Below are 26,689 nucleotides of genomic sequence, written 5' to 3' on the forward strand. Positions count from 1 at the left end.
GCACTGTTTACAATAGCCAGGACATGGAAGCAACCTAGATGTCCATCAGCAGACGAATGGATAAGGAAGCTGTGGTACATATACACAATGGAATATTACTCAGCCATTAAAAAGAATACATTTGAATCGGTTCTATTGAGATGGATGAAACTGGACCCCGTTATACAGAGTGAAGTAAGCCAGAAAGAAAAACACCAATACAGTATACTAATGCATATATATGGAATTTGAAAGATGGTAACGATAACCCTATATGCGAGACAGAATAAGAGACACAGATGCATAGAACAGTCTTATGGGCTCTGAGGGAGAAGGTGAGGGTGGGACGTTCTGGGAGAATAGCATTGAAACATGTATATTATCATATGTGAAACAGAACACCATTCCATGTTCGATGCATGAGACAAATGCTCAGGACTGGGGCAATGGGATGACCCAGTGGGATGGGATAGGGAGGGAGGTGGGAGGGGGGTCCAGGAAGGGGAACACATGTAAACCCATAGCTGATTCATGTCAATGTATGGCAAAAACTACTACAATATTGTAAAGTAATTAGCCCCCAACTAAAATAAATAAATTTATTTAAAATAAAAAAAAAATAATAATAAAAGAAACAATAGCCAACCAAAATAATTTCAGATATATATGCTGTTAATAGATAATACTTGAAGTGAAAAAGTTACTTATAAAATGGCAGTAATTTAAAAAATGAAAATAGTTCCCACTATTATTACTATATGCAACATTGAATCGATATAGGGAGTTGAATACTAGTAAAAGTACTGTTGTTTAGTCCCTGAGTCATGTCCAATTCTTTGTGACCTCCTGGACTGCAGCACTCCAGGCTTCCCTGTCCTTCATATCTCCCAGAGTTTGCTGAAATTCATGGCCATTGAGTCACTGATGCCATCCAACCATCTCATCCTCTGTGGCCCCATTTCTCCTTTTGCCCCCAGTCTTTCCCAGCATCAGAGTCTTTTTCAATGAGTTGGCTCTTTGCATCAGGTGGCCAAAGTATTGGAGCTTCAGCTTCAGTAGCAGTCCTTTTAATGAATAGTCAAGGTTGATTTCCTTTAGGATTGACTGGTTTGATCTTCTTGCAGTCCAAGGGACTCTCAAGAAGAGAGAGCACCAGCACCATAATTTGAAAGCGTTGATTCTTTGGTGCTCAGCCTTCTCTATGGTCCAACTCTCACATCTGTACATAGCTTTGACTATATGGGCTTCCTAGGTAGCTCAGTGGTAAAGAATACATCTGCTAATGTAGGAGACATGGGTTCGATCCCTGTGCTGGGAAGATCCCCTGGAGGAGGAAATGGCAACACACTCTAGGATTCATGCTTGGGAATGGAGGACCCTGGCAGGCTACAGACCATGGGGTCACAAAGAGTTGGATATAGCTTAGTGACTAAACAGCAGCAGTGAAAGTAAAAATTAGTACAATCACCTTGGAGAGCAGTTTAGTAACATCCAATACAATTGTAGGTTTTAATTATATTTTTATAAACTCCAGAATATGTGCACAAGTGTTGTTTGTATAGAAAAATGTTTATTCTAGCAATTTTTATAGGAAAATTTAGATTCTACCTTGTGGTTTGGAGTTTAAAAAGATATTAAAAGTGTTTTCAAAGAAATTCTACACAGCTTAAAAATGATATTGAGAAGTGAAATCTATTTGCAAATAAATATAATAGGATAGCAATTGTGTAAACATTCAAAAGTGTACAATATACAAACTGTGTGTGAATGTTCATGTCTGTGAGTGCAGACAGGAGATGATACTTGGTAGTAGATAGGCAGATTGATAGTCTGATAGAGATAGGAAATGAACCATGAAACGTGCACATGCATGACACTTTACACTATTAAATGCCTCCAGGAGAGGTGCAAGTGAACTGGGTGTGCGAGGAGCTCCTAAATTGATCTGAACTTGTTGCTTCTTTGAAAAAAAAATACACAAGATAGATCTGACAAAATCCTAAAATGCAGTACATCAAGTAATGAGTCCATACCCATATACATTAAAAAAAAAAAAACCACCTTTCTGTATATTTAATTTTTAGAAATTGAAAAAAAACAAAGCAAATACTTAACATAGTTAATAGTCAACTGGCATTATTCTCATCACCATGACCTGACACTATTTGTTGGGACAAGTCACTCTATTGAATTCAGAAGCTGCATCCACACGTTAAGGTCTCCTCCAGGACACCCCTTGATGCCATCTCAAATTCTAAGAACCTTCATGGCTTTTCTGCCAAAGCAGGAGACGCAGGAAACTCGGATGTAATCCCTGGGTCAGGAAGATTCCCTGGGGAAGGAAATGGCAACCCATTCCAGTATTCTTGCCTGGAGAATACCATGGACAATTGCTGTCTGTGCTGTTTTACTTGTTGTTTGAAGAGATAATTTATATTTTAAAATGAAATGCCACTGGGAAATAAATTCAACTGAATTTATACAATTTTAAAATGTCATTTTTAATGACAGAACTCAAGTCAAGTTTTAGATATTCTTAATCAAATATGTAATCCTTAATCATTGTTCATCTCTTGTCTTTGCTTATCATGTAAGAAACTTTCCAAAAGGATTATTCTTTAAAAATATACACACCTATAATGAACAGCAGTACCATCTCTTTTATTAAGGTGAAAATTAGCAAGTTTTGCACAAGTGAAGACCACCATCTGTATTTTGACGCCTTTCTCAGTTGAGTTCTATAATGACTTAAGTCCTATTTTGTTTTAAAATTGAGGAATAGACACTACTTGAGTCATGTGTGTGTATGTGTCTGTGTGTGTGCGTGCACGCACGCACACACACTCAGTCGTGTCCAACTCTTTGCGGCCCCATGGACTGTAGCCCATGGATCTCCTCTGCCCATGGAATATTCCAGGCAAGAATACTGGGGTGGGTTGCCATTTCCTCCTCCAGGGGATCTTCCTGACCTATAGTACAAACCTACATATCTTGTGTCTCCTGCATTGGCAGCCAGATTCTTTACCAATAGCACCACCTGGAGCCATGCTGCTGCTGCTAATAAAGCTTAAAATTGATATAGTCAATTTATTTATTTTTTTTGTCAACTCATGAGGTATAAAATAGCCACTGTGTTTCAAAAAAAAACAAAAGAGATGCAATGAACATGACATTTACTGCAACAAAAATGCCAGTGCTTAGAAAATGAAACTCTGACCTTTCATTTTATAGAAAAATCTTTGAGAGTAAAACCAAACCTACTCATAGATTTCTGGCAATTTTGACAGCAACTGCTTTGACATTATCTCTATTAGCTATTTTGCTTGTGGTTTATCATGGGCGTGATCTGTCTGTATTTGGAGGGAACTCACACTGTAAATGCTTTGGGCATAAATTATTGATAATGATTTTGCCTCTGAAATTAGAAGAGGTAGAAGCACTGCCAGCTAAACTGCAATTCTACCAAAGTAAAACAAAGGAACCCACATATATTTAGAATGATTATGTAAATATATATAACTGTATACAGAATTTATAGGAATACGTGTACACAGAGACACACACACAGCCCCTGGAGGTTGGTTGCCTGCCTTTACTATTTGTGACATCTAATCAGTCTCAAGGCACAGTTTCCCTGGCTCCTCATTGACAAAAGAAGCCTGTTTGTGCACCTGGCTAATGTGTTACTTCTTCCCATCCTAGAGATTAAGGGCCAAGTCTTCAATAGTATGTGTCTGTTTTAACATGCACTTAAAAACTCTGGAAATGAGAATATTACTCTTCAGTCCTCTGTTTCTACATATATAAATATGAGTTTAATTTCCAATTTATCTGCTCATCTTTGGAAATCCATAAATTAATTCACTATATATTCACAGAAGCAACTTGACTATTATGATTCATCAAGTCAGTAAAAGGCATGCAAACATACACAGAATCAATTACAGTAATTTTTTTTCACTGAATTGATTGTTATTTATCTGAACTCAGTGACAAATCCATCAAAACACGGGAAAACCCTATTATTATCTACAGCCGTAATTGTATCATGGTCTAATTTTTGGGCTATGATAATGCTTCTGTACAAAGAAAAATTATTAGCATCAGTTTCATTTCAAATTGACAATTCAAGCACATACTATGTTTTAGCAGAGCATTGTCATTTTAAAATGTTCATTAGAATTGTTACCATACAAAAATGCATAGGACTCACGTTGAAAACAGTATCAGCATTTATTCAGGGAACTATCTCTAAAAAAAATTCTACATTAAAGAATCTTATAGCATTTATCACCCAGAAAACTCTATGAGCCATTACTTTTATATATTTCTAGTAAAACAATCATTTAGACAGATTAAATTACTTATAGCCTTCTGCCCTCTTAAATTTCCTAAAATATCTTCTACATCAATATAATCTTAGAAGAAAGGAAAGGAAGAGCTTCTGAAATCATCTATACCTTAAAGTCCCATGTTAAAGAATTAAAGAATGGTGAAAATAAATTCAGTACATTTTTAGGGTTTATTAAACCAGCATTTTAATGGTTTAAATTTGCAACATTAAAAAGGGCATGGTGATGTTTTTCCTATCACTTGATCTCTGAGACCACACTAGTCCAAGAATAAATCATTTTCCATTTGCGGGGAGATGTAATTTACCTCAAGAATATATTCAAGTTTATGCATTATAAAATATAACAGGATCCTTATTATATTATGTGTAGGTCCCTGGTATGTATTCTTTTTTTTGGCTGCACCTAGAGGCATGCGAGATCCTTGTTCCCTGACCAGGGATCCAACCCACGCCCTCTGGAGTGGAATCTCAGTCTTAACCACTGGACCACAAGGGAAGTCCCAAGGTTGCTGGTATGTTAATAAAGTTTGAAGAGACTTACCATCAAATACTTCCAGTGTGTCAAATTGCTTTTCACTTTGGAATGTGTCGACAAAGATGGTGATGTTGTAGTTTGGTTCCACTCGGATGCTCCAGGAGCAGGTCTGGGAGTTAAAATAGTTGCCTGGATACCCTGGGCTGAGGATGACGCCAGAGGATTCTGTCCGGACTTCATTGGCTGGGCATTGTGCTAAGGAGAAAAGCACCAGGAAAAGTTTTCATTAACAAAATCAATTCCTGGGTATGCAAGCTCATGGGGGGAAAGAAAAAGCAATCTTACTGAGTCCACTGTGACCAGATTTAGTAGATGATACACACATAGCCTTTTCATCCTGTTCATGGGGTTCTCAAGGCAAGGATACTGAAGTGGTTTGCTATTCCCTTCTCTAGTGGACCACATTTTGTCACAACTCTCCACCATGACCCACCCATCTTGGGTGGCCCTGCACAGCACGGCTCATAGTTTCATTGAGTCAGACTAGTCTGTGGTCCATGTGATCAGTTTGATTAGTTTTCTGTGCTTGTGGTTTTCATTCTGTCTGCCCTCTGAGGGGTAAGGATAAGAAGCTTATGGAGTGTTGTTACATCAGAGCAGAATCCAGCTCTGGTTCTACTGTGCATTTAAACCAGGTCCAGGGAGATTGTAAAACCCTAGGCCCTGTGCACATGCAGAAAGAAAAAAACTTTAACATTTTACTTTACTTTTTTAATAGCAACACATTTCCTTAACTTGAGAACACTCACTTTTGTGATAGCCCTCTGTGCTAAAATATGCTTGGTCTGTGTCTAGGGCCCCTGGAAGGAGCTCCTCAAACCCTTGGGATTTCCTGAGTGCTGGAAGTGTCTTCGCGGCTCCAAAGGCCCCTCGGGGTGACACGTGAGTCTGAGCTGATGAGGTGACTCGGGGTGGGTCTGTGTAGCCTCAGAAGGGCTGGTCACCACAAGCACCCAGGGAAGAGAGGGTGTGGACTTTCTGCCCACTCACAGGCCTGGATGAAGTGGGGAGGGTGGGGCTGGGGTACTGGAGACTTGGTTGCACCAAAGCTCTTAAACAACATATTTGTTGAGCCTGCGGGTTGGTGAACGCACATGTGGCCAGAGGGTGGGGCACCCCAGGTCCTGGGAGACACCTCCAGGCCCTGCCTTTTGTACCCTACTTGTTCACTGTACTGTTGATAATACCCTATATAACATTTACTGTCAATGTGAGTCATGTTTGTTTCCCTGATTTTTGTGAGCTGTTCTAACAAAGGATCAAACCAGAGAGGGGGTCCCAAGATGGTGGAGGAATAGGATGGGGAGACCACTTTCTCCCCCACAAATTCATCAAAAGATCATTTGAATGTTGAGCAACTTTCACAAAACAACTTCTGAATGCTGGCAGAGAACACCAGGTGCCCAGAAAGGCAGCCCAATCTCTGCAAGGAGATAGGATAAAATATAAAAGTTGAAAACAGAGACAAAAGATTGAGGGACAGAGACGCATCCTGGGGAGGGAGTCATGAAGGAAGAGAAGTTTCCACACAGTAGGAAACTCTCACTGGTGGGTCTGTGGGGAGTTTTGGAATCTCAGAGGGCAACTTAACCGGGAGGAAAAAAAAAACACAGAATCCGCACCTAACCACAACTTCCAGAGAAGTAGCCCAGACGCTTGCGTCCGCCATCAGCGAGGGGAGGCTGGGCAGGAAGGCACGGGCTGCATCGTCAGTCCTTAGGGTAAGGACCAGCCCGAATGCCCTGAGGACAATCTGAGGGAGCTAACGTGAGACAGCAACCCAAACTGTGGGATAGCCAGAGAGACAAGACAAAAGGAAAGAAAAAAAAACAAACCTTTCCTGCAAAACGCTCTAACTCTCAGCCTGGCACACTCACAGAACAAAGGGTTGAGTGAACACCAAAGGAGAGCGAGCCGGTTGTGTGTAGGCCCCTGCCCCCTCTGGAGGCAGACAGGCAGGACTGCTGTAGCCAGAGCTGGAAGGCAAGAGGCTGCTGCAATCTCAGCCCGAGATGGCATCTTCCACCAAACTGTGAGGGCTCCCAGATGCTAACCATGTCTTCCTGGGATCCTAGATGGTTGACATCTGCCAGGAGGGTCTCAGCCTGAGATCAGCTCCCCAGGGGAGATGCACAGCACACCTGAGACAGTGCTCTTGTGGCGCCCCCGGGAAACCGAGTGCCTGGACCGGGGAGGTGATTAAGATGTACAGCCCATCTGGGACAGTGCACTCACCAAGCACTTGGTCGCCTGAGCTGCTCGGACCTGGGAAGGGCACAAAATGCATAACCCAACCCAGTCTGTGCCCTTGTGGAGTACCCAAGAACCTGAGCTGCTTAGACCTGGGAAGTACACAAAATTCAGGGCCCACTTGGGACAGTGTCCTTGCAGAGCACCATGGAGCCTGAGCATTGTAGACCCAGGAAGCACATGCTGTCTTGGACTGGGGCAAACCCAGTGTGGTCCATACACTGCAAACACTCCCCGCACATGCCAGGGAAATTTGTTTACACTGTCCCTCCCTCCCGACAACACAACTGAACAAGTGAGCCTAAATAAGTGATCACCTTTGCCCCCTTCTGTCAGGGTGGAAATTAGACACAGAAGAGACTTGCAAACAGAGGAAGCCAAAATAAACAAAGAGGGAGCCACTCTGGAAGTGACAGGTGCAACAGATTAAAAACCTACAGTTAATTGACTGTGCATTGGAGGGGGCCCATAGACCTTGAGAACAGGCACAGTCAGGAACAAGGAACCATCTGAAACTGAACTGACCCCACACTGCCCATAACAGCTCAGGGGACATTCCTGGATATATTTTTACTATTAATACTTTTTTTTTTTGTAAAAAATCAGTTTGACTTTATTTGGCTGTTTTCACGTTTTTCACCTAGTGTTGGGAATTTTTCCCAGTGGCATTCTTAACTCAGAGTTATGATGTGAATATTGTGTTTGCCTTAATCCTGATCTTGTTTTCTTTTATTTTAATTTTTATTATTAAAAAAATTTTTATTTATTAATTTTTTTACTTTACAATGTTGTATTGGTTTTGCCATACATTGACATGAATCCGCCATGGGTGTATTAATACTTTTTAATTTTTTTTTAAATTAAGTTTTTTATTACTCCTTTAACTTTCATTTTTATAGCCTACAATTACCTTGCAAAAATAAAAGACTATTTTTAAAGCAAGTTTCAAATATATCTATATCTATATCTATCTATCTATGTATCTATCTATCTATCTATGTATCTATCTATCTCTGTGTGGGTTAATCTTTGTGATTGATTTTGCTTTGTATTTTTTATATTGTATTTTTGAGAGTCTAAACTCTATTCTAGATTTTTAGTCTTTGCTTTTTGGTATTTGCTATCCATTTTGTATCTTTAAGAATCTAATCTTCAGTATTTATTTTCACTTAGGGATTTGATTACTGGCCTGATTGCTTTCTCCCCTTTTGAATCTCCCTCCCCCCCCCCCAGGTCACCTCTATCTCCTTCCTCCCCCTTCTCTTCTCTACTTAACTCTGTGAATCTCTCTGGGTGTTCTGGGCTGTGCAGAACACTTCGGGAACTGATTACTGACTAGACTGCCCTTTCCCCTTTTGACTTCCCCTCTTCTCCTCCTGGTCATCTATATCTCCAACCTACCTCTTCTCTTCTCTATGTAACTCTGTGAATCTTTATGTGTGTCACTCAATTCTGTGGAGAACTGTTCACCATTAACCTAGTTGTTTTATCATCTGTGCTGTATGAGGATACTGTAAGAAAAGGACAGAAAGTCAGAGGCAGGAGGTGTAACTCCAAAACGAGAACATCAGAGAACTCCTGGCTCCAGGGAATACTGGTAGATAAGAGCACACCCCAAAGCCTCCATACCTACACTGAAACCAAGTTCCACCCAAGAGCCAACAATTCCAGTGCAAGACACACCACGCTAACTCTCCAGCAAATCGGGAAGACAACACTAAGCATTTAAAGACAGGCTGCCCAAAGCCATGCCAAACCTGTAGACACCCCAAAACTCACTACTGGACACATCACTGCACTCCAGAGAAGAGATTCAGCTCTACCCACCAGAACACAGGCACAATTTCTTCTAACCAGGAAACCGTGACAACTAGTCCAACCCCACCCACAGGGAGTAGATGCCACAAAAAAGAAGAATCACGAACTTCAAATCTACAGAAAGGGCACACCAAACGCAGCAGTCTAAACAAAATGAAAAAGCAGAGAAAGATTCAGCAGGTAAAGGAACATGATAAATACCCACCAAACCAAATAAAAGAGGAGGAGATAGGGAGTCTACCTGAAAGAGAATTCAGAATAATGATAGTAAAGATAATCGAAAATCTTGGAAACAAAATGGAGTTACAGATAAATAGACTAGAGACAATGATTGAGAAGATGCAAGAAATGTTTAATAAGGACCTAGAAGAAATAAAGAAGAGTCAATTAATAATGGGAACAATGCAATAACTGAGATTAAAAGCTCTCTAGAGGGAACCAGCAATAGAATAACAGGTAGAAGAGAGGATAAGTGAGGTGGAAGACAGAATGGTGGAAGTAAATGAAGCAGAGAGGAAAAAAGAAAAGAGAATTAAAAGAAATGAGGACAACCTCAGAGACCTCTGGGACAATGATAAACACCCCAACATTTGAATCACAGGTGTCTCAAAAGAAGAAGACAAAAAGAAAGGGAATGAGAAAATACTTAAGGAGATAATAGTTGAAAACTTCCCTTGGCCACCCAAGTCCAAGAAACCCAGAGAGTCCCAAACAGGATAAACCCATGGCAAAACACCCCAAGACACATATTAATCAAACTAACAGAAATCAAATACAAAGAGAAAATATTAAAAGCAGCTGGGAAAAGCAACAAGTAACACACAAGGGGATTTCCATAAGGATAACAGCTGATCTTTCAGCAGAAACTCTTCAGGCCAGACAAGAATGGCATGACATACTTAAAGTGATGAAAGAGAAAAACCTACAACCACAATTACTATACCCAGCAAGGACCTCATTCAGATATGAAGGAGAAATTAAAAGCTTTACAAACAAGCAAAAGCTGAGAGAATTCAGCACCACCAAACCAGCTCTTCAAAAATGCTACAGGATTTTCTCTAGACAGGAAACACAGAAAAGGTTTATAAAATTGAGCCCAAAACAACAAAGTAAATGGCAACGGTATCATACTTATCAATAATTACCTTAAATGTAAATGGGTTACATGCCCCAACCAAAAGACAAAGACTGGCCAAATGGATACAAAAACAAGACCCCTATATATGTTGCCTACAAGACACCCATCTCAAAACTTGGGACATATACTGAAAGTGAGGGGCTGGAAAAAAGTATTTCATGCAAATAGAGACCAAAAGAGAGCAGGAGTAGCAATACTCAAATCAGATAAAACAGACTTTGAAATAAAGACCATAATACGAGACAAAGAAGGACACTACATAGTAATGATCAAAGGATCAATCCAAGAAAAACATATAACAATGATAAATATATATATACACCCAATATAGAAGAATCTCAATACATAAGGCAAATGCTAGTAAGTATGAAAGGGGAAATTAAAAGTAACACTATAATACTGGTGGGCTTTAACGCCCCAGTCACACCTATGGATAGATAAACCAAACAGAAAATTAGCAAGGAGACACAAGTTTTAAATGACACAGTTGACCAGTTAGACCTAATTTATATCTACAGGGCATTTCACCCCAGGAAAATGGATTTCACCTTTTTTCCAAGTGCACAAGGAACATTCTCTAGAATAGGTCACATCCTGCACAATAAATCTAGCCTTGGTAAATTTAAAAATACTGAAATCATTTCAAACATCTTTTCTGACCACAATGTGGTAACATTAGATGTCAATTAGGAAAAAAAAAAAACTATAAAAAACACAAACATATGGAGGCTAAAAAACATGCTCCTGAATAACCAACAGATCACAGAAGAAATCAAAAAGGAAATAAAAATATGTACAGAAACAAAAGAAAATGAAAACACTACAACCCCAAACCTATGGGATTCAGTAAAAGCAGTGCTAAAAGGAAGGTTCATAGCAATACAAGGTTACCTCAAGAAACAAGAGAAACATCAAATAAATAACCTAACTTTACACCTAAAGCAACCAGAAAAAGAAGAAATGAAGAACCCCGAAGTTAAGAGAAGGAAGGAAATCATAAAAATCAGAGCATAAATCAATGAAAAAGAAACAAAGGAGACTATAACAGAAATCAACAAAACTAAAAGATGGTTCTTTGAGAAGATAAATAAAATAAAGAAACCATTAGCTAGACTTATCAAGAAAAAAAGGGAGAAGAATCAAATCAATAAAATTGCAAATGAAAATGGAGAAATCACAACAGACAACAAACAAATACAAAGGATCATAAGAGACTACTATCAGCAATTATATGGCAATAAAATGTGTAACCTGGAAGACATGGATGAATTCTTAGAGGAGTATAACCTTCCAAAACTGAACCAGGAAGAAATAGAAAATCTAAACAGACACACCACAAGCACAGAAATCGAAACTGTAATAAAAAATCTTCCAACAAACAAAATCCCAGGACCAGATTGCTTCACAGGTGAACTTCACCAAAAACTTAGAGATGAGCTAATATCTATCCTACTCAAACTCTTCCAGAAAATTGGAGCAGAAGGTAAATTCCCAAACTCATTCTATGAGGCCACATCACCCTCATCCCAAAACCAGACAAAGACACTGCCAAAGAAGAAAACTACAGGCCAATATCACTGATGAACATAGATGCAAAAATCCTCAACAAAATTCTAGCAAACAGAATTTAACAACATATTAAAAACATCATGCACTGTGACCAAGTGGGTTATGCCAGGGATGCAAGGATTCTTCAATATTTGCAAATTAATCAATGTGATACACCACATTAACAAACTGAAAGATAAAAATCATATGATTATCTCAAAAGATGCAGAGAAACCCATTGACAAAATTCAACAGCCATTTATGATAAAAACTCTCCAGAAAGCAGGCATAGAAGGAACATACCTCAACACAATAAAAGCCATCTATGACAAACCCACAGAATACATTATCTTCAATGGTGAAAAATTGAAAGCATTTCCTCTAAAGTCAGGAATAAGACAAGGGTGTCCACTCTCACCACTACTATTCAACATAGTTTTGGAAGTTTTACCACAGCAGCCAGAGAAGAAAAAGAAATAAAAGGAATCTGGATTGAAAAAGAAGAAGTAAAACTCTGTTTGCAGATTACATGATCCTCTACATAGAAAACCCTAAAGACTCCACCGTAAAACTACTAGCACTAATCAATGAATACAGTACTGTTGCAGAATATAAAATTAATACATATAAGTCCCTTGCATTCCTATACACTAACAATGAGAAAACAGTAAGTGAAATTAAGGAAACAATCCCATTCACCATTTCAAGGAAAATAATAAAATACTCAGGAATAAATTTACCTAATGAAACAAAAGACCTATATATAGTAAATTATAAAACACTGATGAAAGAAATCAAAGATGACACAAATAGATGGAGATATATACCATGTTCATGGATCAGAAGAATCAATATGGTGAAAATGAGTATATTACCCAAAGCAATCTATAGATTCAGTTGAATCTCTATCAAGCTACCAACTGTATTTTTCATTGAACTAAAACAAATAATTTCACAATTCATATGGAAACACAAAAAACCTCGAATAGCCAAAGCAATCTTGAGAAAGAAGGATGGAACTGGAGGAATCAACCTGCCTGACTTCAGACTATACTACAAAGCTACAGTCATCAAGACAATATGGTACTGACACAAAGACAGAAATATAGATCAAGGGAACAAAATAGAAACCCCAGAGATGAACCCATGCACCTATGGACACCTTATCTTTGACAAAGGAGGCAAGAATATACAATAGAGAAAAGACAATCTCTTTAACAAGTGGTGCTGGGAAAACTGGTCAACCACTTGTAAAAGAATAAAATTAGAACACTTTCTAACACCATACACAAAATAAACTAAAAATGGATAAAAGATCTAAATATAAGACCAGAAACTATAAAACTCCTAGAGGAAAACATAGGTAGAACACTCTCCAACATAAATCACAGCAGGATCCTCTATGATCCACCTCCCAGAGTAATGGAAATAAAAGCAAAAATAAACAAATGGGACCTAATTAAATTTAAAAGCTTTTGCACAATGAAGGAAACTATAAGCAAGGTGAAAAGACAGCCTTAAGAATGGGAGAAAATACCAAATGAAGAAACTGACAAAGAATTAATCTGAAAAATATACAAGCAACTCCTACAGCTCAATTCCAGAAAAATAAGCGACCCAATCAAAAAATGGGCCAAACAGCTAAACAGACATTTCTCCAAAGAAGACATACAATGGTTAACAAACACATGAAAAGATGCTCAACATCACTCATTATCAGAGAAATGCAAATCAAAACCACAGTGAGGTACCATCTCATGCCGGTCAGAATGGCTGCCATCAAAATGTCTACAAGCAATAAATGCTGGAGAGGGTGTGGAGCAAGGGAACCCTCTTACACTGTTGGTGGGAGTGCAAACTAGTACAGCCACTATGGAGAACAGTGTGGTGATTCCTTAAAAAGCTGGAAATAGAACTGCCATATGACCCAGCAATCCCACTGCTGGGCATACACACCAAGGAAACCAAAATTGAAAGAGACACAAGTACCCCAATCTTCATCATAGTACCATTTACAATAGCTAGGACATGGAAGCAACCTAGATGTCCATTGGCAGATGAATGGATAAGAAAACTGGTACATATACACAATGGAGTATTACTCAGCTATTAAAAAGAACACATTTGAATCAGTTCTAGTGAGGTGGATGAAACTGGAGCCTAATATACAGAGTGAAGTAAGTCAGAACGAAAAACACCAATACAGTATATTAACACAAATATATGGAATTTAGAAAGATGGTAACGATGACTGTATATGCAAAACAACAAAAGCGACACAGATATAAAAAGCAGACTTTTGGACTCTGTGGGAGAAAGCAAGGGTGGGATGATTTGAGAGAACAGCATTGAAACATGCATATTATCATATGTGAAATAGATGACCTGTCCAAGTTCAATGCATGAAAACAGGGCACTCAAAGCCGGTGCACTGGGACAACCCTGAGGGATGGGATGGGGAGGGAGGTTGGAGGGGGGTTCAGGATGGGGGTCACATGTACACCCATGGCTGATTCAAGTCAATGTATGGCAAAAGCCACCACAATATTGTAAAGTAATTAGCCTCCAATTAAAATAAATTAATTAATTAAAAAATGTTGTTGGAAGGATCAAACCAGAGGAGGGGCTCCTGGGAACCCCTGATTGATACCCAGCCAATCAGCAGCAGAGGTGACAATTGGAACTTGGTATCGGCATGTTAGATGACGTTTGTTCTGTGGGACTAAGTCTCTAGGTCAAGAGTTCAGGATGGAGTTAAACTGTAGGACACTCAGCTGATGTCCAAGAAAAATGAGAGAACTGCTTGGTGGTGGCGAATAACATTCCAGACCCTCATTTATTTATTTTCTTTCTAAATTAAGGTAAGTATCCAACAAGGTAATGTTTATCTGCATAAAATGTGAACTTTCAAGGAACAATTTATTCCCCTCATTCCCAAGGAACAATCAATCACCCTAAAGTGGTGACAATTTTCAAAGCAGAACTCCTAAAAGTGTGGTTGTGACACCTGAAGAAGTAGGACTCATAACTAGCACAATTTGTCATCAAGAATTTATTGGAGGATTGAGCCCAATCAAACAACAGAAAAGTATTGGAAGAAAAATGATAATTAAGTGTTTAAGTATTTGGAATCTCTATTTCCTTTTTTAAATAATGAGGTGTTCAGGGAATGCCAGCTAAGAGAACTCAGTTCATTTTAAACAAATTTACTGCTGAACAGAATCAGAAGAGAACTAGCTCATCCTGTGTAGTAACTGCTGTGAGTTCACAGGGCTGGGGACCTCTGGCCTGAGTACAGAGAGCCTGTCTTGTTAGCCGGACACTCCCCACAAACGTGTGAGGGCAGAAGTATCAATAATTTAGAGGATGACGTGCTCATGTGTGGGTTTACTCTGTTCCTGGACTGTCATGCAATAATTGCATTTAAGTGAAAACTAGGTTAATCATGGAGGAAATGGCAGAATGGAGGCACTTTCCCTATGTTTGAAGTAGCATATTAAATAAAAAATTAAGCCTTTCTTTGTTAATCAGCTAAGCCCACCTTTGCTTAAAAGCACTTATTCTGATAAATTTTTAAGGCTGTGTTTGGTGGGATTAAAATGGGCCTTAAACATCTGAAGATTTACTTCAGTTGATTTCTATATAAAATAGCAAAAGATGAACATTTTATACCCACCACTCTACCACCTTGAGAAATAAATCCTCTGTTGATCACTGTCACTAATGTAGCATAGTCCTGACATACTGGCTTCCAGGGGAAAAAAGTGACTTCAGTGTCCTGACTTAGCACCTCCCATGAGACCCCCAGCTTCTAAGCCAGGGAGCAAGAGGCAGGATCTCAGTGACACCATGACCACAGGGTCAGCTAGAGTTTAAAGCCAGGGGCAGACAAAGTGAGGGTATCTCCCTGCCTGCCCCCTCGGAGTTTCCCACACCCACTGGCTCTCACGTGGGGACAGTTACAAAGTATATTTTTCTCAGAAATAATCTAAGTTACCTTGGTTATTTAATAATAATTCATTCCAGATTTTCTCCAGATGTTGGAAATCACTTCCTTCTGTAAGGGTGACTGAAGTCTGCCTCATTAGCAATGAAAATGCACCAAGTTACCAGATATTCTAAAAGAATCAATTCATGGGCTGAATACTTGCAAAATCGATACTATTGCAGTGCAAAGAAAATTGCCTTTTACAGTGTAGATAATTAGCATTATAAGATATTTAGAATTAATTTAATATTTACTTCGTCTTTATACCAGTTCCCTAAACAATGAAGACAAATGATCCTCCTCATTACACATATAATGCCCAGAGGATTAGTGTTTTAACCAAGATCACTGGATAAAACCTAGACTATGGGTCTTTTCTTCCTACATTCTGACTTTTCATATGTTTCACTATCCCTAATAAATGATAATATTCAAATTCTCTGAAAGAATTGGGAATGGGGAAAGTTCTATTCTTTAAAGGAAAGGGAAAGTGAAAGTCGCTCAGTCATGTCCAACTCTTTGTGACCCCATGGACTATACAGTCCACGGAATTCTCCAGGCCAGAATACTGGAGTGGGTAGCCTTTCCCTTCTCCAGAGGATCTTCCCAACCCAGGGATTGGACTCATGTCTCCTGCATTGCAGGTGGATTCTTTACCAGCTGAGCCACAAGGGAAGCCCAAGAACACTGGAGCAGGTAGCCTACCTTCTCCAGCGGATCTTCCCGACCCAGGAATTGAACTGGGGTGTCCTGCATTGCAGGTAGGTTCTTTATCAGTTGAGCTACCAGGGAAGCCCTTCTTTAAAGGAACTAAATGTGATTGTGACATCATTTAGTTTTGAAGTCACAAAAAAAGTCTGTCTTAATTTGGGAAGCTTTCTGATAGGCAAACCAATCATACTTCTGACTTACATTGGGACATTTTAGCTTATTTATGTTTTTTTTCCAAATCGTTTTTCTTTTCAATAAAACTTGAAAGTGATACATTTAAAAGTTTTTTAAGTGATCTAATTATATACAAATCAACTGAATAATAGATTTTCTTCTGCTATTGTATATAATCTGTTATTATACATGGGGCAAAGATATGAAACAAGCATCATATGAAACATATGTGCATTTCAATGTATATATATTTTACAGAAAATAGTAAACACTAGATAATTTTATGCATTATTTTATGCCAAAGAATTCAGAGGGAAGTATAGTAATGCCTCCAATTTGCATAGAAGGTATCAGAAATATCAGTTATTCAATACATTAATGTATGAATAGAGAGAGACGAGACAGGTGACAAAGGGTGTGTAGGAAACATTAATGGTGGAACCTTGGTGATGGGTATTAGTTTTAAAGTATTTCAACTTTGCCATATGTTTGAAAATGTTACTCACAAACTTGGGAAACAGCCCACAGTCTTATTTGATGTAGTTTTGATTTATTTTGTACAGCTAGCTAAAAGAGAAGGGTAATTAAGTATTTCTACTTGTGGGTAATTTAAATTGCAAGAGAATCATAACACAGAGACAAATTCAGATGCATACAAAGAAATGCAGATGCATACAAGGAAGTTCAAACCAATAAAGTAATACAATGCTCCATATGGAACAACCATATTTGTAGTATGAACTTCATACCTTCACACGTCGGCAGGGAACCTTCAAACTGTAGCTGGGAGCTGAGCTTACAGGTCAGGGTGTCCGTCCCAGACAGCGTGTATCCAGGGTGGCACTGGTACTTCACGAAGTCTCCTGGAAGAGTCCACATGCATACTTGGCAATTCTGCCTCCAGGACACATGCAGTGTGTGAATGTCGTTAAACATGTGTGACACTCAGGTTGATGTGCAAACCACTTCTGAACCATGATTGGTATTCATGCTTAGTCTACTTAATGAAATGGTGTCATTTTTAGTTCTTAATTTATAAAAATGCTCTCTTTAAATATAACCAGTATTTCTATAGAGATTATGGAGCAATTGCTTCTTCTTTGACTGATATGTCTATGTTTACTCCCTTTCCCCTATGATTACTAATAAAAAAGAAAGAAAGATGAAAGAAGGAAAGAAAGAAAAGAGATTCAGAGGCTTGGGACTGGAGGCTGTACAAGAGAATGTCTTTAATGCATCCGAAGAGGGCTGCAAAATGATCTTGGTCTAATTAGCACAATGTTCTCATCAACTAAGCCATCAGGAATACAGCAGAAACTGGTCACATGGTTTGACCACCACTATAAAACAGGATATGACACAGGACTGGGTATTTGTAATTGAGACCGAGAAATCCTTTGTCACAATAACTGGTCGGCCAACAATGCCACGGTTGGTTTCTTAATGTGGATTGATGATTATTTAATGAAGTAGACCACTAATTTAAAATGAAAAAACAGAATTTTTAAACAGTATCATTCAATATATTCACCAATTACATTCCAGTTTCAAGGAAAGGTCAATGTTAGACTAACCATTATTTCAGCCACAAATGACTTTCTTCTTCTGGTGCACCAAAATGGTTCCCTAACTAAACACAAACATCTGTTTAAGTCTGTGTCTGAAAACTGCTTTTCAGGAGAAAAATACAAACTGGTGAGTGACGAAGCAGGAGAATGTGCTCAAAATAGCAAAAGTAAAATTTAAATGGAGAAAAAAAATCATGGAGATGAAGAAAGAAAAACATATTTATTCAATTCATGACCAATGTGTATCTCTCTCTAGGAAAGCTTTAGGAATATTTCTGACAAACATTCATCAACTTGACCATCTACTGCAGTTGCATGAGTGTAAAAAAACTGTGTTGAGCTGATGATGTTGTAACAATGAGAAGATTACCTATTTCAAACTCCTCATCCTCTGTAAGCATTTCCGCCTGTGGAACTGCTGGGGGAGGCTGACATTTCTTGAGCTGAAATGCTACATGGTTTATATAAAAAAAAATAATAAGTGCAATTACATTTGATGAATAAACAAAAATCTTACAAAAAACATCTCTCTTGTATTGTTACAAAGCTTAGGTCTAGGAAAATATCTATATTAGTAAATTATAGTTTTATTAAAGTCTCGAGCTTCAAATGCTTACAAAATTGAAAGGGAAAAGTACACCATGTAAAAAAAATTATGATGTTTATGTAGAAACACTTCACATATATTTGGAATTCTGCAGGAGAATGGTTCATGCTGGTTCCACATCCATATTGGGATCTGACATCATCTTCCTCGGTCTCTTGTCCTTTGGATGTGTACGTGGTAGTCCTCAAGAGAGATAAGGGACTGGTAATGCTTTTCCCCAAACTATTTAGCGTTCATTCTCAACATCAGTAGAGATTTGCTTTGCCCCATTTACAATTACATGACATTCACTATCGAGGTTCATCTGGAGACAGAGATGAGGAAATCTCTGAAAGCTACTAAATGTATTTCCACGGTCTCCATATCAGAGTTTCACATACAATGCGCTTATCTTGGGGCAAATCCAAGATAAACTATAAAAGAAACGTGAAGTTCTAAATAAGTCAGTAAGAAAAAGGAATCACAGGAACCTCAGCATGAAATGTGAGAAAATCCTATAGGCTTTCAGTTGACAGAAACATGGAACTTTAGCTGTAAAGAAAGTTTATGTCAACCCTATGAGAAAAGTCAGCTGGGATTCTCTGCCGTCATCAACGGAGTGAAAATACACTGACCGTGAAAATTGAGGACGAAGAAACCTCCATTGGAAAAGTCGCTGTGAAATTTGAGCAGGACTTGGTTGGTGGAGCTGTATGCTGTCTCCAGGGCGGTGTTCCCACTGAAAACCCCCAACTGCGGAGAATTCTGATCAGGACCGTCCCTGGGAAAGAGAGGAGGAGCCCTCTAAATAGAAAGCTTCCAGTTACAGCTTAAATTCACAACCGTTTTCTTCTGACTGCCAGGCTCTGTCTTGGTGAGAGATGATGGTCTGACCTCAGGATCCAGCTGAAAGCCTGGTCTTCATACAGCAGCTTGGGGCTCCCTTGTTCCTCCCCTACCTGACCTTCTCAGAGGTGTTTTTGAGACAAGGTCACATTTATTCTAGTGACGGCAGTACCACTTATCAACTTCCTTTCAAATGTTCCCATTTTAAAGTCTAAATTCAGTGTGTCTCTTTAATTATGGGTGAGATTTACGGAGCTCTTGTGGCTGAGTTGAAATATTAAAAAAAACTGAATAAAATTTACCATCTTCTAGATTCTGTGTTTAGAAACACTAAGATGTTTACTATTCATAGGTGACTGCACTCCAGTCTGTCTCATGAGAGTTCTGAGGACAGAGACTCCCTCTGCTGCTGTTGACTGATGGAGACCTTGCTCCTACTGCTAAATCTACTGATTAATCTGGGTAAACCTGCTAATACTATAGTGTGGCTTTTCCTTTCAGTGTTGTTTGTCTGTCTTGCTTTGCTTCATAGGTCAACTGAATATTTCATGTTCTCCATTTCTGCTTGTCGCACGACACAGGTCCTGTCCCCTGATCTCCCCTCCTCTCCACTCCCAGAGTTATTTTTATAGCCTCAAATGCCAGTCTCCCATTTTATCCAGCTGACCTGCCCCCCTACGCAATAGCAATGGGTATTCTGCAACCAGGACCCGGTCCTATAATTCTCCTTCTTATGACTTTAAAGTGAATCCTTGTTGCTCTAGGATGAAGTCCAACATCCTTAACATGATTTATGAGGTCCTGTGTGGTCTGCCCAGCTTACTTGACCAGGTCACCTCTTCTCTCTCCTGTGCTCTGCCAAGACATCAGCCACATCACATCTGGGGTCTCCCAGTGTCTGCAACTCACCTGTTCTCTTGCCTCAGAGAATTTCCAATGGCTAAGACAACCCCTACATTTACAACAACTTCACCAATACACACACACACAAACACCCACACACTGCCTTGTTAACTGTGATTATGCTTGAGTTTTCAGGGCACTTTATTCCTGAAGCACATCCAACTTGTTCCAAATCTGGGCTGTGCCCCAATGGTAAGCTCTACTCTTCCCATCATATTTTGTCATTCCCATTTCTCCACAAATTCTCATCTCCAAAGGCAATGGTAGAAATAGTCATTCCCATAGACATGAACATTCAGTGAAGGAGAGTTTAGGTTAACTTATTCCAGGCTACATGGCTCATTAGATGGGGAGCTAGGGCTACATCCCCCTCAGCATCCCCTACACATCCTGTGGCGGGGAAAGGGGAGAGGGGATGGGGCAGTTCTTCAAGGTTTATAAAGTACAGAGAGAAAGCTGTGTGCAATCATTTCTTCAATATTTCCAGAAGCATCAAATTATTATAATTTTATAATAATTATATGGCAAAGCATGCAACAAGCTTTTCTTTAAGAAAAAAAAAAAAAGATTTATACTTGAAAATGAAAAAGAAAAGAAGGAATTTCCAAGTGGCCCAGTGGCTAAGACTCAATTCTTTCACTGACAAGGGCCCAGGTTCAATCCCTGGTCAGGGAACTAAGATCCCAAAAGCAATAGCTATGTGATATGGCCAAAAAGATACATGAATAAAAATTAAAATAAGAAATAAATATGAAAAATAAAATACTTTGGGGATATTCTCCTCTATCTAGAGTAATCCTGAATATATCTACCATGTAGCATGGTACATGAGGTTTATTCTCTCTCTAGATTTAGTTGGTAAATTTCTGTTTTGACATCTCCCTAACTACTCCATCTCTAAATAGACAGAAGTGACAGGTAAGTGGTTACAAGAACAGTTTATCACAAGGACAGATGGGTGTTTTCAGGAAAGGTTCTCATACCAAACCGCGATGTAGTCGTTGACAGCTTCCGTCTGCAGCAAGGTGAAGTTGATGTAGATGCCGTGGCCGGGTGGCACGGAGATGAGCCAGATGCAGTCCTTTAGGATGGGGTACTCGTCTGGAAATCCGGGAGAGTAGATAGTCCCGTTCTGAGATGTCACGTTATATCCACAAGGAGCTGAGAAGGAAACCAAGAAAAATCAAGCCCAACACAGTCCACGTTAAAGAGATAGAGTGAGAGGTATATCAGTCTCTAAAGTCCCTTAGCTGAGGTTTTCCTTCTAAGGAATAATTGTGAAATATCCCTCAGCAACTACTTTGTCAAAATAATTCCCCTCAAGTCTTAAAACCTTGGACAAATTTTACTTCTAAGCTACCTTATCTAAGTGTTTTAACATATTCTCCTAACATTCAAAATCCCCCCAGGATAAAGTCATTTCCACATAATTAAAAGGAGAAAGAAAAAAAAAAAGTCCTTAGTCAGTAGTCTCCTGAGACTGAGCTGATAATCCATTGGACTATCTGATACAAGGGATTATGTTGAAATTATGTGTGAATATTTAACTGAAAAATATTTTTTTTTGTTTTAAGTGAGATTTCTAAAGCTTATTTAAAATGCCCCAAAAAGAAGCCTCTAAGTCTATCTGCCTTGAAAGACCTTATAAATTCTCCCAAGATATATACCTAGAGAAAGGAGATAAAATTATGTAAGTGAAATTTTATACAAACACTTCCACATCTCACCCACTACCAACGATGTGAAAAATCTCAACAATACCCAGAGTCCATTTTTATTTTACTTAATAAAGTGATCATCACTCTTGCCATGGAAATTATTTTATGGAAAAATGAAATGATCATACATGAGCAGATAATCCACAATATATTCTTTAATTCACATCATGGTATAAATACATCAAAGTCATAGACAAGTAGACATTTTAATCAAATTAAAAGCCAGCAGATGCTATAAGAGTGTCTGTTACTAACATGAACCTTATCAGGCTTTCAAATATTTGCCATAAAAGGTGTAAAATTTAGGTGGAATGAATAAATCAAGGTACATTTTTTAAAGTTCAAAAACAATTTAAAATGATGACTTGTGAAATACTGTGAAGCCAAAGTAACCATACAGATGCACACTGATTTCAAAATAGACAGAAAATGTACCAGTGTCAAATAGATTGACTTGGTCTGAGTAAATTTGGGGTAAATTTATTTAAAAGCTGTGTGGAGACCATTTTACAAGTTTTATAGCATAATCGTAAACGGGTTTGGAGTCAGATACACCTTGACCTGTAAGCTAGCAAAATATAATATTCAGATACCTATAATCTGTAAAAATAGGGCCAGAAGCCATGCTGGAGTCCAACAGGTGACTATGTGGTCACCCCTGGAGATGCTGTACTTCTTCTTAGCTGCAAACATCATGTCCTCTTTCACGTGCATGAATAGCTCTTGTGTTTTTCTCCTATTTTGTTGGCAAGTGAACTGGTCTCTTCCTCAAAACTCAACTCAAATGTCACCACCTCCTAACAGCCTCTCCTGCTGGCTGTGGTCTGGATACTTGGTCCCTGGACTACAGGTCATGGCCAGCCATTCTTCACCATTTGACTGTCAGCAACTAGAAGTCAGGGACCATATTCACAGCCCCATCAAACCTCCTCTGATTAATCCCATTGCCTGGCTCAGATCTCAATAAACAACAGACACCAAATAATCGAGGGATTGGAAATGAGTGAGACAATGAAGAGAAAACACTTAAAGCATGTGTTGAAGCCACTGGCTGACATATCTCATGTGTGATTTGAGGTTATTCATTATGTATTGATTTATAACTCTAAATTTCCCTTCAGCATTTTGACTTTTTAATTTGCATCTTATTAAAGTATAGCCACTTTACATGGAGTAGTACCCTTCCCATGGGGAGGGGGACAAAACAGAACAAACAAAAAGCATGGTGTCCACCTCTTAAAAGGCAAAATAAATGATGTTATTTTCTTCATATAACACATTCTGATATTCTTTATGTCACTCAGTATATTTGCCATGATATATCTATGATATTCAAATAACAAATTCTTTTACTCCTATGTTCAGTGAGTGTTTATTGAGAATCTATTATGTACCAGGTAGCTTGGCTGAGCTGGGGCTAGAGCAGAGAATCATGCTGACCCCATCCCTACCTTGCAGAGCTTGCTGTATTCTGTGGAGTGATGAAGAAAGATGTTAAAAGCTAAATAAGTATGAAGTTTGACTTGTGTGATAATACTCTCAATGCACTTAAAACATTTTCTCAAGGCAAAATCCTATATTCTACAGAGGAACATGGAGGACCCTAAAAAGACATAATGAGTAAAGCTGCCCCTCCCTTTTCCCTGGCCCAGCACCTTCTCCCAGAGGCTTTCCCCTCAACTTCGTGGCACCAAAGCCATATTTTGATTTCCACATCCCAGCGGCATCTCAGGGATCTCTGCAGCAATAGGGACCTGCAATCTGGCTCAGCAGGAAATGCACCCACCCCCATCCTCTCCCTGAGGGTGAGGGTCAAAGAGGCCCCTCCAATGGAGAAGAGCTAGCAAGCACAGCAAGGGGGAGCATCTGGGCACAGAAGGGTCCCTGCACCACCTGCAACCACAAGTACTTCCCAGCTTCTCACCTGTCTGCCCAGGAGCCTAGCCCAGCTGGAGGGGCAGGCAACCAGGCAGCCAGGAGAGAGACCGTAGAACATGAGATCATTGCACGCTGCACTTCACCACTGGGGGCCACACAGATGGCATCCCTCCTCCACACCAGGACCAGAGCCAACAAGGGCAATCCCTCCACATTCATGAATAAACACTGCAAGAGTGGCATTTATCCTGTTAGGTAGTTAGAATAGGAAAAAGGAGTCCAGAATGGTGGTGGCTAAAATACAAGGAAGGGAAAAGCCCGTGAAAATAGAACAAAGGAAGGTCCCAGGAATGGAGTGAGGACCTCAGGTAGAACAAACAGCACTTCTGGCTAGAGGGAGGAGAAAAATCATACAAAAAGAGGAGCCAAAGGGCCGGTGGTCTCTCTCTCTTCTCTTTGCATCTTTTGGGTCATCATGCCCTCATGCCTCGAGGATGCATTTTCTTTTATTTTCTAAATAAAACTGAGCTGTAACACGGAGCTGTAACACTGGTCCATCAGAGAGCTGTGACACTTGTTTGTCCAAGAGCTGTAAGGCTGGTCCATTACTTCAAATTTTTGTTGTGACAAGACGGAACCGAGGAAATTCCACACTCCTCCCCAAAATAATAAGAAATATACTTTTGATCTTCTTCCCTGTTCTTGGCACAGAGCTCATAAAACCCTTAGAATTTACAAAGTGATAAAAAAAGATCAAATTGTCTTTTGTTATTGAAAACAAGACCCTTTCAACCACACCTGAATTTATGTTAATGAAGAAATTAGGAATTCTGGAGCCTTGGGGCTAGTTGCAAGGGGAACCAGCCTCAGATTGGAGGTTCAGCCCCACCCCCACCTCAGGAAGAGGAAGAGGGAAAGAAAGTCCACTTAATCACCAACCTGAGGGCCTTTGGATTTAAAAGAATATTCCCTGGTTACTTTTATTTTTTAGAATTCAATCTAATATTGTTGTTGTTGTTCAGTCGCCCAGTCTTGTCTGACTCTTTGCCACCCTACGGACTACAGCAGGCCAGGCTTCCCTGTCCTTCACCAATTCCCAGAGCTTGCTCAAACTCATGTCTATTGAGTTGATGATGCCATCCAATCATCTCATCTTCTGTTGTCCCCTTCTCCGCCTGCCTTCAATCTTTTCTAGCATCAAGGTCTTTTCCAATGAGTCAGTTCTTGGCATTAGGTGGCAAAAGAATTGGAGCTTCAGCTTCAACATCAGTCCTTCCAATGAATATTCAGGGTTGATTTCCTTTAGGACTGACTGGTTTGATCTCCTTGCTGTCCAAGGGACTCTCAAGAGTCTTCTCCAGCACCACAATTTGAAAGCATCAATTCCTTAGCACTCAGCTTTCTTTATAGTCCAACTCTCACATCCATACATGACTACTGGAAAAACCATAGCTTTGACTAGATGAATCTTTGTAGGCAAAGTGATGTCTCTGTTTTTTAATATGCTGTCTATGTTTGTCATAGCTTTTCTTCCAAGGAGCAAGCATCTGTCTCCCTTGGGTGACTTTTTTCTTTTCTCTTATAAACCACAATCATGAGTAGATGGCTTACTGGGTTCTGTGAGTCCTACCAGTGAATTATCCACCCTCAGGGTGCCTGTGGTCCTGGGACTTTCATGTGGCACCAGGAGTCCTGGGCAGTCTTGGGTGTCTGCAGGATTTTAGCTTCATGGTTTTGCCAACTCTGATTAATATTCTGTATCATATATCATCCAAAATGACATATTTTATTATCATCACACTGACAAAATAATTCTAAACAAGCAGTTATTTCCATGTTGGAAAGTTGGACTTGAAAAAGCAATGAAATCTAATTAAATACTTAATTCTATTTTTTACATCAAGCCAAGGAGTCTCCTACTTACATGTGAATTCAAAGAATTCAGGAAACAACTACAAGTAAAAAGGGATTTCAGTCCTAACAATTCAAAGCAATTTATACATAAAAACATATGAACTTTTTTTAATGTTGAATAGTTTTTAAAATGTTTTAATAAAAATATCAGATTTTCCACTGCTATTGTTAGTTTTATAAAATGATTTTTAAATGTTGTTTTAAGTTATTAAATCTGTAGTTGACTAAAATTACTATTTAAAAAACACAGCAAATATTTTTCTTTTATAGTTGTTTACATAATGATAAAGAATGGAAACGTACAAATGAACAATATCATTTAATAAGTCTACCTATATGCTTTTTTTTTTTAACTTCTACAGTAGAAATTCAAACACAGCTGGATACCTTTCCCTTTTTTTGCCCTTGGGATATAAGTATTTAGCATTTCAAAGGTCCAGAGAGTTGGTAATTTCATTATTTTTTCATTCAGAGGTACTGTATTTATAATGTTAGAATATTAGGTTACAGCAAACTTTTCTATTCCATATGAATTCTTCAAAAACAAAATACTTGATCTATATCTTAAAATTGTAGAAATTTCAAAGTCATAGTAAAAATGAGATAGTCAAACAGAAGCTTTGTATAAGTGACTTCTGCTCAGACAAGGATATTCACTTAATCCAGATCCCCCTTGATGCCATTCCCATCACCTGATTCCAACATTTCCAAGAAGCCCTGATCCTCAAGCACCATCCTAGGACACCACTTCATTCCCCCGAGACTGCTCCTTGAGGGTGTC

General features: G+C 39.0%; 1 protein-coding gene across 1 annotated transcript in view; it reads right to left on the reverse strand.

Annotated features, from left to right (window-relative positions):
- CSMD1 (CUB and Sushi multiple domains 1) overlaps positions 1-26,689 on the reverse strand; it is a 1,578,457-nt gene that overhangs the window by 132,378 nt on the left and 1,419,390 nt on the right. Inside the window, exons 42-46 of the mRNA XM_081517452.1 lie at positions 21,382-21,559; positions 19,285-19,430; positions 18,434-18,514; positions 17,245-17,358; positions 4,875-5,063 (exon numbers count right to left, since the gene is read on the reverse strand). Coding sequence (XP_081373578.1) covers positions 4,875-5,063; positions 17,245-17,358; positions 18,434-18,514; positions 19,285-19,430; positions 21,382-21,559 — 708 coding nt within the window. The remainder of the gene's footprint in view (positions 1-4,874; positions 5,064-17,244; positions 17,359-18,433; positions 18,515-19,284; positions 19,431-21,381; positions 21,560-26,689) is intronic.

Source organism: Giraffa tippelskirchi, chromosome 8 (assembly GCF_054371585.1).
Source record: "Giraffa tippelskirchi isolate mGirTip1 chromosome 8, T2T-mGirTip1v1.2.pri, whole genome shotgun sequence".
NCBI classification, from domain to species: domain Eukaryota; kingdom Metazoa; phylum Chordata; class Mammalia; order Artiodactyla; family Giraffidae; genus Giraffa; species Giraffa tippelskirchi.